The 12082-nt window shown below is 48.2% G+C and overlaps 1 protein-coding gene across 3 annotated transcripts in view; it reads right to left on the minus strand.

Annotated features, from left to right (window-relative positions):
* MTPN (myotrophin) overlaps positions 1-8448 on the minus strand; it is a 230721-nt gene extending 222273 nt beyond the window's left edge. For 2 of the 3 annotated variants that reach the window (XR_011362640.1, XM_069966934.1), the window contains exon 1: positions 8185-8442. Coding sequence is in view for 2 of the 3 variants with exons in the window: in XM_069966934.1 (XP_069823035.1) it covers positions 8185-8256 (72 nt within the window). In the remaining variant the exon portion in view is untranslated. Of the gene's footprint in view, positions 1-8184 lie in introns of all 3 variants that reach the window. The other variant, XM_069966946.1, reaches the window with a different exon arrangement.
* Positions 8449-12082: the final 3634 nt, after the last annotated feature.

Consider the following 12082-nt stretch of genomic DNA (forward strand, 5'->3'; position numbering starts at 1 on the left):
AGGGAGGAGCAGCCGCCGAGACCGCTGGGAGAGCTAAGGGAGGAGCAGCCGCCGAGACCGCTGGGAGAGCTAAGGGAGGAGCAGCCGCCGAGAGGACGGGGGAAGGTAAGGGAGGAGCAGCCGCCGAGACCACGGGGGAAGGTAAGGGAGGAGCAGCCGCCGAGACCACGGGGGAAGGTAAGGGAGGAGCAGCCGCCGAGAGGACGGGGGAAGGTAAGGGAGGAGCAGCCGCCGAGACCACGGGGGAAGGTAAGGGAGGAGCAGCCGCCGAGAGGACGGGGGAAGGTAAGGGAGGAGCAGCCGCCGAGAGGACGGGGGAAGGTAAGGGAGGAGCACCAGCAAATACCTTTTATGCCGTATGTAACCTCCACTGATAAAACTATAACATTTCTCTAATCCGGAAACAATGCTCTGGTTGCTGGATTATCAGACATTCTGCTCTAAAAAGGCCCCATCACGTCTCTAGATATTTTACACAAGTAAGCCTCGACTGGTCACTTCCCACTCGTTCCTGGCTCGCTGTCCTGTGCTATTACACAGCCAAACAGTGAGCGGGGAACAGTAGGAGGCCCACTGAAGTGAACGGTGTCTGCTGCTGTCACTCCCATTGCTCGAGCCATAGCATGGTAGACAGCTGCTGATCTTTCAACATTAATAGACCACAATCATCAGACATTGATCGGTGCCTTCCGACATGAGCTATTACACTGAGTGGTTATCGGCTTAACTGGCTGTAAGTACGGCCAATAATCATGCAGTGTAATAGGGCTCCCGAATTACAGCCAGAGGTCAGGAGGCGAGATGAGGCAGGTATTCGCCCCAGGCAGGTGTCCTCCTCTGCCCCCCTATCAGAAGACTACAAGTCCAGCCATGCCTCTCTAGTATAATATCCATGAGATATGGCTGCGTCTCTCTCTCTCTGAGGAGGAAGCACAGGATGGGTCCAGTACAAACAGACCGCAGGGCGGCCATAAAGCAGGAGAAGTGTGGGGGATCCTATAAAAGCTATGGTACTGCCTGTACTGTCTGGTATCCCACTGCCGGTCTGTCGTGTCTCCCCGCACTCCTCCTCCTCCTCATAATGATGCAGTCAGGTGACGAATAGCATCTGCCATATGTTCACTATAGTGGGAGAACAGTAGGAGATGCAATAGTCCCCTGAAATACTCTGTGCTGCTGGCGACCATGCTGATTCCAACCTACGACCTCCCTCACCTACTCACATCACGATACTGACTACATGCTATAGCGCTCCCACCACGATTCCTGCGATCTGATTGGCTGCAGCATGTTCTGTCCCCGCCCCTTCTAGTGGCCTCGCTACTGCTGCTAGACGGCGATAGGATCGGATGTCGGACGTTTTGCTCGTTTTACTAGAATTTGCAGCCGCAGATAAAGGCTTTAAAAAAGAAAGCATCAACCACTCTGAAAAACCCCAAACCACCAAAAATAACACCAGAGGAAGTGCTAGTTGTGAAAGCTGTGGGGAGTGAGGATCCGTAAGAGAGTTTCAGTGGGTCATGTACACCACTTATTAAAGGGACACTGTCCTCCGTTATGTGTTATACCTACTGCAGGGCCTGAAGGGGCGGAGCATGATTCTGGTACCTGCAAATCCATGTGTCATGCTCCCCCCCCTTGAGGACCTTGAAGATCTTGAGGACCTTGTACACAGCACCCGGGGATCCTGAGGACCTTGTACACAGCACCCGGGGATCCTGAGGACCTTGTACACAGCACCCGGGGATCCTGAGGACCTTGTACACAGCACCCGGGGATCCTGAGGACCTTGTACACAGCACCCGGGGATCCTGAGGACCTTGTACACAGCACCCGGGGATCCTGAGGACCTTGTACACAGCACCCGGGGATCCTGAGGACCTTGTACACAGCACCCGGGGATCCTGAGGACCTTGTACACAGCACCCGGGGATCCTGAGGACCTTGTACACAGCACCCGGGGATCCTGAGGACCTTGTACACAGCACCCGGGGATCCTGAGGACCTTGTACACAGCACCCGGGGATCCTGAGGACCTTGTACACAGCACCCGGGGATCCTGAGGACCTTGTACACAGCACCCGGGGATCCTGAGGACCTTGTACACAGCACCCGGGGATCCTGAGGACCTTGTACACAGCACCCGGGGATCCTGAGGACCTTGTACACAGCACCCGGGGATCCTGAGGACCTTGTACACAGCACCCGGGGATCCTGAGGACCTTGTACACAGCACCCGGGGATCCTGAGGACCTTGTACACAGCACCCGGGGATCCTGAGGACCTTGTACACAGCACCCGGGGATCCTGAGGACCTTGTACACAGCACCCGGGGATCCTGAGGACCTTGTACACAGCACCCGGGGATCCTGAGGACCTTGTACACAGCACCCGGGGATCCTGAGGACCTTGTACACAGCACCCGGGGATCCTGAGGACCTTGTACACAGCACCCGGGGATCCTGAGGACCTTGTACACAGCACCCGGGGATCCTGAGGACCTTGTACACAGCACCCGGGGATCCTGAGGACCTTGTACACAGCACCCGGGGATCCTGAGGACCTTGTACACAGCACCCGGGGATCCTGAGGACCTTGTACACAGCACCCGGGGATCCTGAGGACCTTGTACACAGCACCCGGGGATCCTGAGGACCTTGTACACAGCACCCGGGGATCCTGAGGACCTTGTACACAGCACCCGGGGATCCTGAGGACCTTGTACACAGCACCCGGGGATCCTGAGGACCTTGTACACAGCACCCGGGGATCCTGAGGACCTTGTACACAGCACCCGGGGATCCTGAGGACCTTTTATACCGCACCCAGAGATACTGAGGACCTTGTATACCGCACCCCGGGATCCTGAGGACCTTGTATACAGCACCCCGGGATCCTGAGGACCTTGTATACCGCACCCCGGGATCCTGAGGACCTTGTATACCGCGCCCCGGGATCCTGAGGACCTTGTATACCGCACCCTGGGATCCTGAGGACCTTGTATACTGCACCCCGGGATCCTGAGGACCTTATATATAGCAGCCTCAATCTCAGCTTCTTCACCTCCTGTGAGTTATAATTGCCTGATGCAAAATCACCCCCCCCCCCCAAAAAAAAAAAAAATCCTGTGACTAAGAATCCCCGCAGTCTGCAGCACCGTATAAGCAGCGTGCAGGCCGCAACACTACAGGCAAATTATATAGGAGTATAAAAACCTACAGAGCGACGTGAACTGCGGGATCAGCTGCTGCTTCAGCACTTTGGATGAATATAGGAGGAACGAGCAGCTCTGAGTGACAACCAGGCCGATTACCGGCCGTGGGAAACGTCAGAACATTGCTGAGGTCGGGGTTATTCTCACAGCTATGCAGGACAGGTGCTACCTACAAAACACCGTCTGGATCCGGACGGGGCCTGGGGGCCGGAATAGCTACAGATGGGATGGAAATCTACTCGAGGGACATCCATGATGGTTTATGGACGATGATAGTCCTTCAATTCAATGCAATAGATAACTGCTCAACCTGAGCTTCCTGGTTCATGCATTGACTGGGGAACCATGTGAACATATCCTTACAAGGGAAGTGACGCTGGTATGAGAGAATTAGATTATATATATCTATATATTCGCACACACTGACCCGGCCTGTTATCTCCTAATGAAAAAGATCCAAGGTTCAACAAGTCCCTGGTGGGTCCAAAGTTATCGCGGTCCTCATCCCCGACAGGTGACTCAGTCCTGTTATCTGGGAGTTTCTGCCGTTACCATATAAAGCAATGAGAAGATCTGTAGTCTCGATGTACAAAGCCAAGCATGATGGGAATTGGAGTTTTGCAACAGGATCCCCGCTAGGATACATCAACACTTTATGGCACCAATTGTAAGAACTAACCAACGACACATTCCCCTTTAAATTTTCCTCAGCAGAACAGCGCCCTCCGATGGCAAATGGCAGCTCTGTGAGCCTTTCAAATGTCTATAAGATATGGAATCACTTTATGGCAGCCATCACTCAGACTTTTCAGGTGCTGCAAAACAGCTCTCAGCATGCTAGGAGTAGTTTTACAGCAGCTGGAAAGCTACAGGTTAGACCAGGGATGGGGAGAACCTTCGGCCCTCCAGCTGTTGCAAAACTACAATTCCCATTATGCCTGGGCAGCCAAAGCCGAAGGCTGTCCCAGTTAGACACTGCTATTTAAGGGTATATCCATTCCACACACAGAGAACTCCCCATGGATACCCTTTAAGGGTATATCCACAATACGGAAATCACATGGATTCTGTGGGGAGATCTCCGAGTGATTTCCGTAGTGTGGACATATCCTTAAAGGGAAAAAGTTGCAGGTAGCCATGTCAGCATTCCTGTGTTCCAAAGTCCGATGTGAGGCCGTGCAGCCCAAGCCTTACTGCTAAAAATGGACTATCCCTTTAAGAGACTACATCAACAAGTCGTAGGGTCATAAACAAGTCATAAACCAGGCTGTCATGACTAGACGCCATCCCATAACGCAACGTTTCATCGTTTCCGACAGATCCCGCTATAAATAGAGGCATTACTAATGATCAGAATGTAGTGATGGTGAAGTCACACGCAAGTCATGGTGAAAGACATATGACACGACTGGGGCAGCGCCAGGGCCGGGGGAGACTCCGCAGCTGTGGAGCAGCAGAGTCTGAGGACGTCTCCAATGTCTATGAGAAGGAACAGAACTACAGAATAAGAGCTCCGACACTTTCTGATATAATTTACTTCCCACTTCTGCATCTCGGGTTTCTGTACAAAGTCTTATATCCACTGTGTGGCACCAATCTATATGAATGGAGGCTAAAAACATCCAGCAGTGCAGTCTATACAGGGCAGGTGGGTCCATCCAAGTGCAACAAGGTCTATGTAAGGACCAGAATTACTCAATCTACCTCCTCTCACCAAGACATGATGTAACCGGAGGAGGAGGAACACCGCTACTGATCGACATCCTGCATTGTACCCAAGAGCTGCACTCACTATTCTGCTGGTGGGGTCACTGTGTACATACATTACATTACTGATCCTGAGCTACATCCTGTATTGTACCCAAGAGCTGCACTCACTATTCTGCTGGTGAGGTCACTGTGTACATACATTACATTACTGATCCTGTACTGATCCTGAGTTACATCCTGTATTATACTCCAGAGCTGCACTCACTATTCTGCTGGTGGGGTCACTGTGTACATACATTACTGATCCTGAGTTACATCCTGTATTATACCCCAGAGCTGCACTCACTATTCTGCTGGTGGGGTCACTGTGTACATACATTACTGATCCTGAGTTACATCCTGTATTATACTCCAGAGCTGCACTCACTATTCTGCTGATGGGGTCACTGTGTACATACATTACATTACTGATCCTGAGTTACATCCTGTATTATACTCCAGAGCCAAGTAGCAGTGACTCCTCCAGCAGAATAATGAATACAGCTCTGGGGTATAACACTGGATTTGTCATTTATATACTATGTGACTCATCTTTATGCAGAATAATAGTACACAGCAATGTATATAAACATCTATATACGGCACCTGCTCCCAGCTTGGCCTTTACCATCCCATAAACCGTGTCCGCACTATATAATTGTACAGTATAAGTGTAGGCTTCTTCATTATAATGTTACAGTGATGGTGTATACAGGACATTATAAGTGTAGGCTTCTACCCCAGGGAGCTGCTCCCTATTAATAGTTCGGCTTCGGCCTCTGTGATGATTTTATTAGACAATCTCCTAAATAGTCGTCCCATAAACTACAGGCGGCAATGGCAGCTATACAAAACTACAACTCCCAGCATGCCCTGGTGTATAGTGCTATGTCCAGGGCATGCTGGGAACTGTAGTTTCACACGTTTAGCATTCTCTCTTACAAGCATACCATAGTAATAGAGCAGCCCAGAGCTGCATTCACAATGCTGCAGGCTTCAGAGCTGAACTCTTCTCTACTCTTGTTCTGTTGATCCCTACTGTCTGAAGTATAAGGTGTATAGAGAAACAAGGCAGGGAGTAAAGGGAGATTCCAGCTCTGAAGGCTGCAGTGTGGTTGAAGGCAATGACTAGTTGATTGGGGACCCCACCCCCCAAAATTCAACTGCGGTGCAAACACTCAGCCACTGCTCCACCCGCTCTCTATGGGACTCCTTAAAGGGGCACTACGGCCAAAATAGTTTTTTGGTTTCAGAAAGTTATATAGATTTGTAATTTACTTCTATATAAAAGTCTCCAGTACTTATCAGCTGCTGTATGTCCTGCAGGAAGTGGTGTTTTCTTTCCAGTCTGACACAGTGTTCTCTGCTGCCACCTCTGTCCGTGTCAGGAACTGTCCAGAGCAGGAGAGGTTTTCTATGGGGATTTGCTGCTGCTCTGGACAGTTCCTGACACGGACAGAGGTGGCAGCAGAGAGCAAAGAAAGAATACACCAGGACATACAGCAGCTGATAAGTATGGGAGGACTGGAGATTTTTAAAAATAGAGGTAAATTACAAATCTGTATCTGTCTGAAAGAAAAAGATTTCGCCGGAGTGCCCCTACAATATCACCCGGCGCTGCACTCTGCTGTGTCAGTCCCATAGTAAGTGAATGCGGCATCGGCTGAGCATGTGGGGGTCCTAATGGTCGGGCCCCCACATGATACTTTTTTATGGATATGGATTCTTGGGATAACCCTGTAAACAATTCTGCAACCTTCAGAGCTGAAATCCCCCTGCTTGTCCAGTGTCTGTTCATATCCTCCTCTATACTTCCCATCATGCATTGAGAGCCGAAGCTAAAACCTTGAGTTTGACACCCGTTATGTAGATCATCAAAGCAAGCACTGAACAGTGAAGATTTCAGCTCTGAAGCCTGTAGATTTGTGAAAGCAGCTCAGGGAAAATGTTCATTATTGAGATTACAACGTTATATTAGACAGGAAGGAAGAAGATACTAAAGAGAAGTGGTCACTGACCTGGGGAACTACAGATCCCAGCATGCCCTGACTGCTGCATAAGGTCGTATTACAACACTTTAGACCCAATAGTTTCTATTTAAAGGGGTTGTCCAGCGAAAAACTTTCTTTCAAATCAACTGGTGTCAGAAAGTTATATAGATTTGTAAATTACTTACATTAAAAAATCTCCAGTCTTCCCATACTTATTAGCTGCTGCATATCCTGCAGGAAATGGTTTATTTTCAGTCTGACATCTCTGGCCGAGACAGGAACTGTCCTGAGCAGGAGAGGTTTTCTATGGGGATTCACAGAAAACCCGAGAAAGTTCCTGTCTTGGCCAGAGATGTCAGCAGAGAGCACTGTGTCAGACTGAAAATAAAACATTATCTGCAGGACATACAGCAGCTAATAAGTATGGGAAGACTTGAGATTTTTTAATATAAGTAAATTACAAATCTATGTAACTTTCGGACACCAGCTGATTTGAAAGAAAAAGATTTTTGCTGGACAACCCCTTTAAATACAGCTCTAAATCAGGATATGTCTATGACCACCAACACTGAAGGTGGTCATACCTCACATGGCTCTTCTAACTAGTCAGGCACCATGGCTTAAAGCAGGGATGGGGAACCTTCGGCCCTCCAGCTGTTGCAAAACTACAATTCCCATCATGCATGGACAGCCAAAGCGAAGCTTTGGCTGTCCATGCATGATGGGAATTGTAGTTTTGCAATGGCTGGAGGGCCAAAGGTTCTTATTCCCTGACTTAAAGGGACTCTCTAAGCCCTGAAACATCTGTACAAGCCCCTGGTCATCAAAGTAGTCACCATTCCAACAATAGCCCCCCCCCCCTCCTATCTATTCTTAACAGTCAACCCCCTTAAAGGGTTTGTCCAGGACTAGAAATACATGGCCACATACAGGTTGCATCTTATACCCGCAGCTCAGCTCTACATAATCCAATGGCACCAAGCTACAATACCACAGTCATCCTGAGGATTAGTGGGGCGCTATTTTGCCATGCAGGCTGCCATGTTTACTGAAAAATATAGAAGAGTGGGGTCTTCTGGGTCATGTGACAGCACCATGCCCTTATATGGATACAAGAAAGAAAAAAAAAAAGTAGACAGTGCGTTATGAAAGTTGCATCACGTGACCTGCCACACTTTTATAGCCGCCCTAGGTGGGTCTAACCTGCCGCCCTCACCCACCAGGACTCACCCCGGAAACAAAGTCCTTCACCACGTCCATGTCTCCGTTCTTCAGCGCCCACATCAGTTCTTTGTCACTCATGGCTGACGGTGAGAGAAGCAGCGGCTGCGGTAACGTCACGGGCGGGAGCAGAAGACGCACAGTGCGGCCTGGCAGTGACAGCAGCCTCCGGGGCCTCCTATCTATCCACTTCCCACACACTCACACACAGAGCACCGCTCAGCCCCGCCTTCTCCGCTACGCCGTGACGTCAGCGCGCACGGCTTCACGTGACCGCCCTGGACTCGGGCCTGCCAACGCGTCTCCTAGCAACGGCCTGGAAGCGGCGAGGATGAAGTGAGGGGTGAAGTGCGCATGCGCACCACTGAAAACTTTGGCAACTTTTCAAATTTTTTTTTTTTGCTTTGTATTTCCCTCTTTCATCATTTTTATGCTCTCTGTTTACTTGGCATGATCTGGTTCATATCTAGACGTGTCAAACTCTCACCTGTAAAAATTAATAGGATCTATATTTTAACCTCTTAAGGACGGAGCCAATTTTTGTTTTTGCGTTTTCGGTTTTTCCTCCTTGTGTTTAAAAGGCCATAGCACTTGCATTTTTCTACCTAGAAACCCATATGAGCCCTTATTTTTTGCGTCACTAATTGTACTTTCCAATGACAGGCTGAATTTTTGTATAAAGTATAAAATCGCTCCCTTCCCAGGCTTATAGCGCCTTTATCCTTTGGTCTATGAGGCTGTGTCAGGTGTAATTTTTTGCGTCATGATCTGTTCTTTCTATCGGTAACTTGATTGCGCATATACAACTTTTTGATAGATTTTTATTAAATTTTTTTCTGGATTTGATGCGACCAAAAATGCGCAATTTTGGGTTAGGGTTATTCCCTCTGGGGTTAGGGTTATTCCCTCTGTGGTTAGTGTTATTCCCCCTTGGGTTAGGGTTATTCCCCCTGGGGTTAGGGTTATTCCCCCTGGGGTTAGGGTTATCCCCCTGGGGTAAGCGTTATTCCCTCTGGGGTTAGGGTTATTCCCCTGGGGTAAGCGTTATTCCCTCTGGGGTTAGGGTTATTCCCCCCTGGGGTTAGGGTTATTCCCCTGGGGTAAGCGTTATTCCCTCTGGGGTTAGGGTTATTCCCTCTGGGGTTAGGGTTATTCCCCCTTGGGTTAGGGTTATTCCCCCTTGGGTTAGGGTTATTCCCTCTGGGGTTAGGGTTATTCCCCCTTGGGTTAGGGTTATTCCCCTTTAGCTTAGGGTTATTCCCCCCTGGGGTTAGGGTTATTCCCCCTTGGGTTAGGGTTATTCCCTCTGGGGTTAGGGTTATTCCCCCTTGGGTTAGGGTTATTCCCCCTTGGGTTAGGGTTATTCCCTCTGGGGTTAGGGTTATTCTCCCTGGGGTTAGGGTTATTCCCTCTGGGGTTAGGGTTATTCCCCTTGGGTTAGGGTTATTCCCTCTGGGGTTAGGGTTATTCCACCGAGGTAAAGTAGGAGATCCAGGGGGGTCTGACCCCTGAAGCCCTGAACCCCCCGGCAATCTCCGTAATGGACCCCGCCGGTTCTGTTATAAATACAGCCCTGGGTCGGCACGCGACCCGCGGCCCTATTTATTTCCATGGAGTGATGGAAAGAGACAAGTACGCTGGAAGAGCATTGTACTCGGCTCTTTCCGTCCCGCCAATGGAACGAATAGAGCTACGGGTCTCATAACAGAGCCGGTGGAGTCCGATATGGAGATCGCCAGGGGGTTCAGGGGTCAGACCCCTCACAACCTCCTACTTTTCCCCTATCCTGTGGATAGGGGAAACTTGATTTTTTTTCCAGAATACCCCTTTAAGGACCTGGATCAGTGATGATCAGTGTGGACTAAAGTTAGCGATACATATACAATAATAGTCAGCTGACATCTATCGCTTTAGATTTGTCCATATGCTAAGCTTTCATGTGTTGTTAGTAGAGGTAGTTGGGGTAAGCCTCTGCCAGACCTCTCTGAAGTAAGTGGGTTGGTAAGTTAAAGGGGTATTCCACTCAAACATAACTTTGTTATGTTGCTGTCCATGGTGAGACAAACAATTCCTTCCATACTTGTTATTATTTATTCAGTCTCCTTCCCCCAGTTCTCAGCTGCTGCTTTCTGCTGAAAACACAAAAACCTGTGTGTGAACCTTTTTCTCTGTCTCCCCCTTCTCCCTTCTGAGACAGCTGATGTAAACAAGTCCCTGGCAGGCTTTATCTGCAGCATTGTAGCTTCTTTGTTATGCTGGAAGGGATTAGGCACACTGAGTTCATCAGCAACTTGACCTCAGAATAACCTTCCCAGCATTACATAGAAGCTACAATGTTACAGATAAAGCCTGCCAGAGTCTTGTTTACATCAGCATCTCAGAAAGGAGGAGGGGGAGACAGAGAGAAATGCTCACACACAGATTTTTGTGTCTTCAGCAGAAACCAGCAGCTCAGAACTGGGGGAAGTAGATTGGATAGATAATAACTAGTATGGAAGGAATTGTTAGTCTCACCATGGGCAGCAAGATATTAAAGTTATGTTTGAGCGGGATACCCCTTTAAATTACAACATGCCCAGTTGTTTCATTGGCCCAGCATAGTCTCTCAGGGAAGATTTTGGAAGCTTTTCACTAAAGTTTATGGGCATCTTTAGGAGAGGGTCTAACAGGATAATTGAGTCGGGTCCATGTAGTCAAGATTTTGGGCTTCAGGGCAGAGTGGCAAAGAAAAAGCCATATCTGAGACTGGCCAATAAAAGAAAAAGATTAAGATGGGCAAAAGAACACAGACATTGGACAGAGGAAGACTGGAAAAAAGTGTTGTGGACGGATGAATCCAAGTTTGAGGTGTTTGGATGACAAAGAAGAAGGTTTGTGAGACGCAGAACAAATGAGAAGATGCTGGAAGAATGCCTGACGCCATCTGGTAAGCATGGTGGAGGTAATGTGATGGTCTGGGGTTGCTTTGGTGCTGGTAAGGTGGGAGATTTGTACAAGGTAAAAGGGATTCTGAATAAGGAAGGCTATCACTCTGCACCGCCATGCCATACCCAGTGGGCAGCGCTTGGTTGGAGCCAATTTCATCCTACAACAGGACAATGACCCTAAACACCTCCAAATTGTGCAAGAACTATTTCCAGCAGAAGCAGCAGCTGGTATTCTATCATAGGTAATGGAGTGGCCAGCGCAGTCACCAGATCACCACCCCATTGTGGGAGCAGCTTGACCGTATGGTACGCCAGAAGTGCCCATCCAACCAATCCAACTTGTGGGCGCTGCTTCTAGAAGCGTGGGGGGCATTTTCTCCAGCTTACCCCAACAGATTAATAGCTAGAATGCCAAAGGTGGGCAATGCTGGAATTGCTGCAAAAGGAGGATTCTCTGACGAAAGCAAAGTGTGATGTAAGAACAATGTTATTTCACATACAAATCCTTATTTCTAACCTTGTCAATGTCTTGACTCTATTTTCTATTCATTTCACAACGTATGGTGGTGAACAAGTGGGTCTTTTCATGGAAAACACAAAATTGTTTGGATGACCCCAAACTTTTGAACGGTAGTGTATATATGTGAAACTTATGTTGTTAATATTTAAAAAAATAATTTCAAGGGTATATAAAAAAGCAATAAGAAAACCATAATGTCAATATGCAAAAAAAAACAAAAAAACCTACTTTTAAAATCGACCTGTACTATAAAGTATTGCCCTCTATTCATTTTAATGGTGAAAAATACAAAAGAAAAAAAAGAACACTGACAATATTGCCTTTCTATGCATTTTTATGTATTCCCTCATAAAAAAAATCATAAATTTAATGGCTAACGTTATTATTCTGTGACTTATAGGCATACAAAAAATTCCTTCCCGTAAACAGCAAATAGCTAAGTAATCTAAAAATAATTTGG

Source organism: Dendropsophus ebraccatus, chromosome 1 (assembly GCF_027789765.1).
Source record: "Dendropsophus ebraccatus isolate aDenEbr1 chromosome 1, aDenEbr1.pat, whole genome shotgun sequence".
NCBI lineage: Eukaryota > Metazoa > Chordata > Amphibia > Anura > Hylidae > Dendropsophus > Dendropsophus ebraccatus.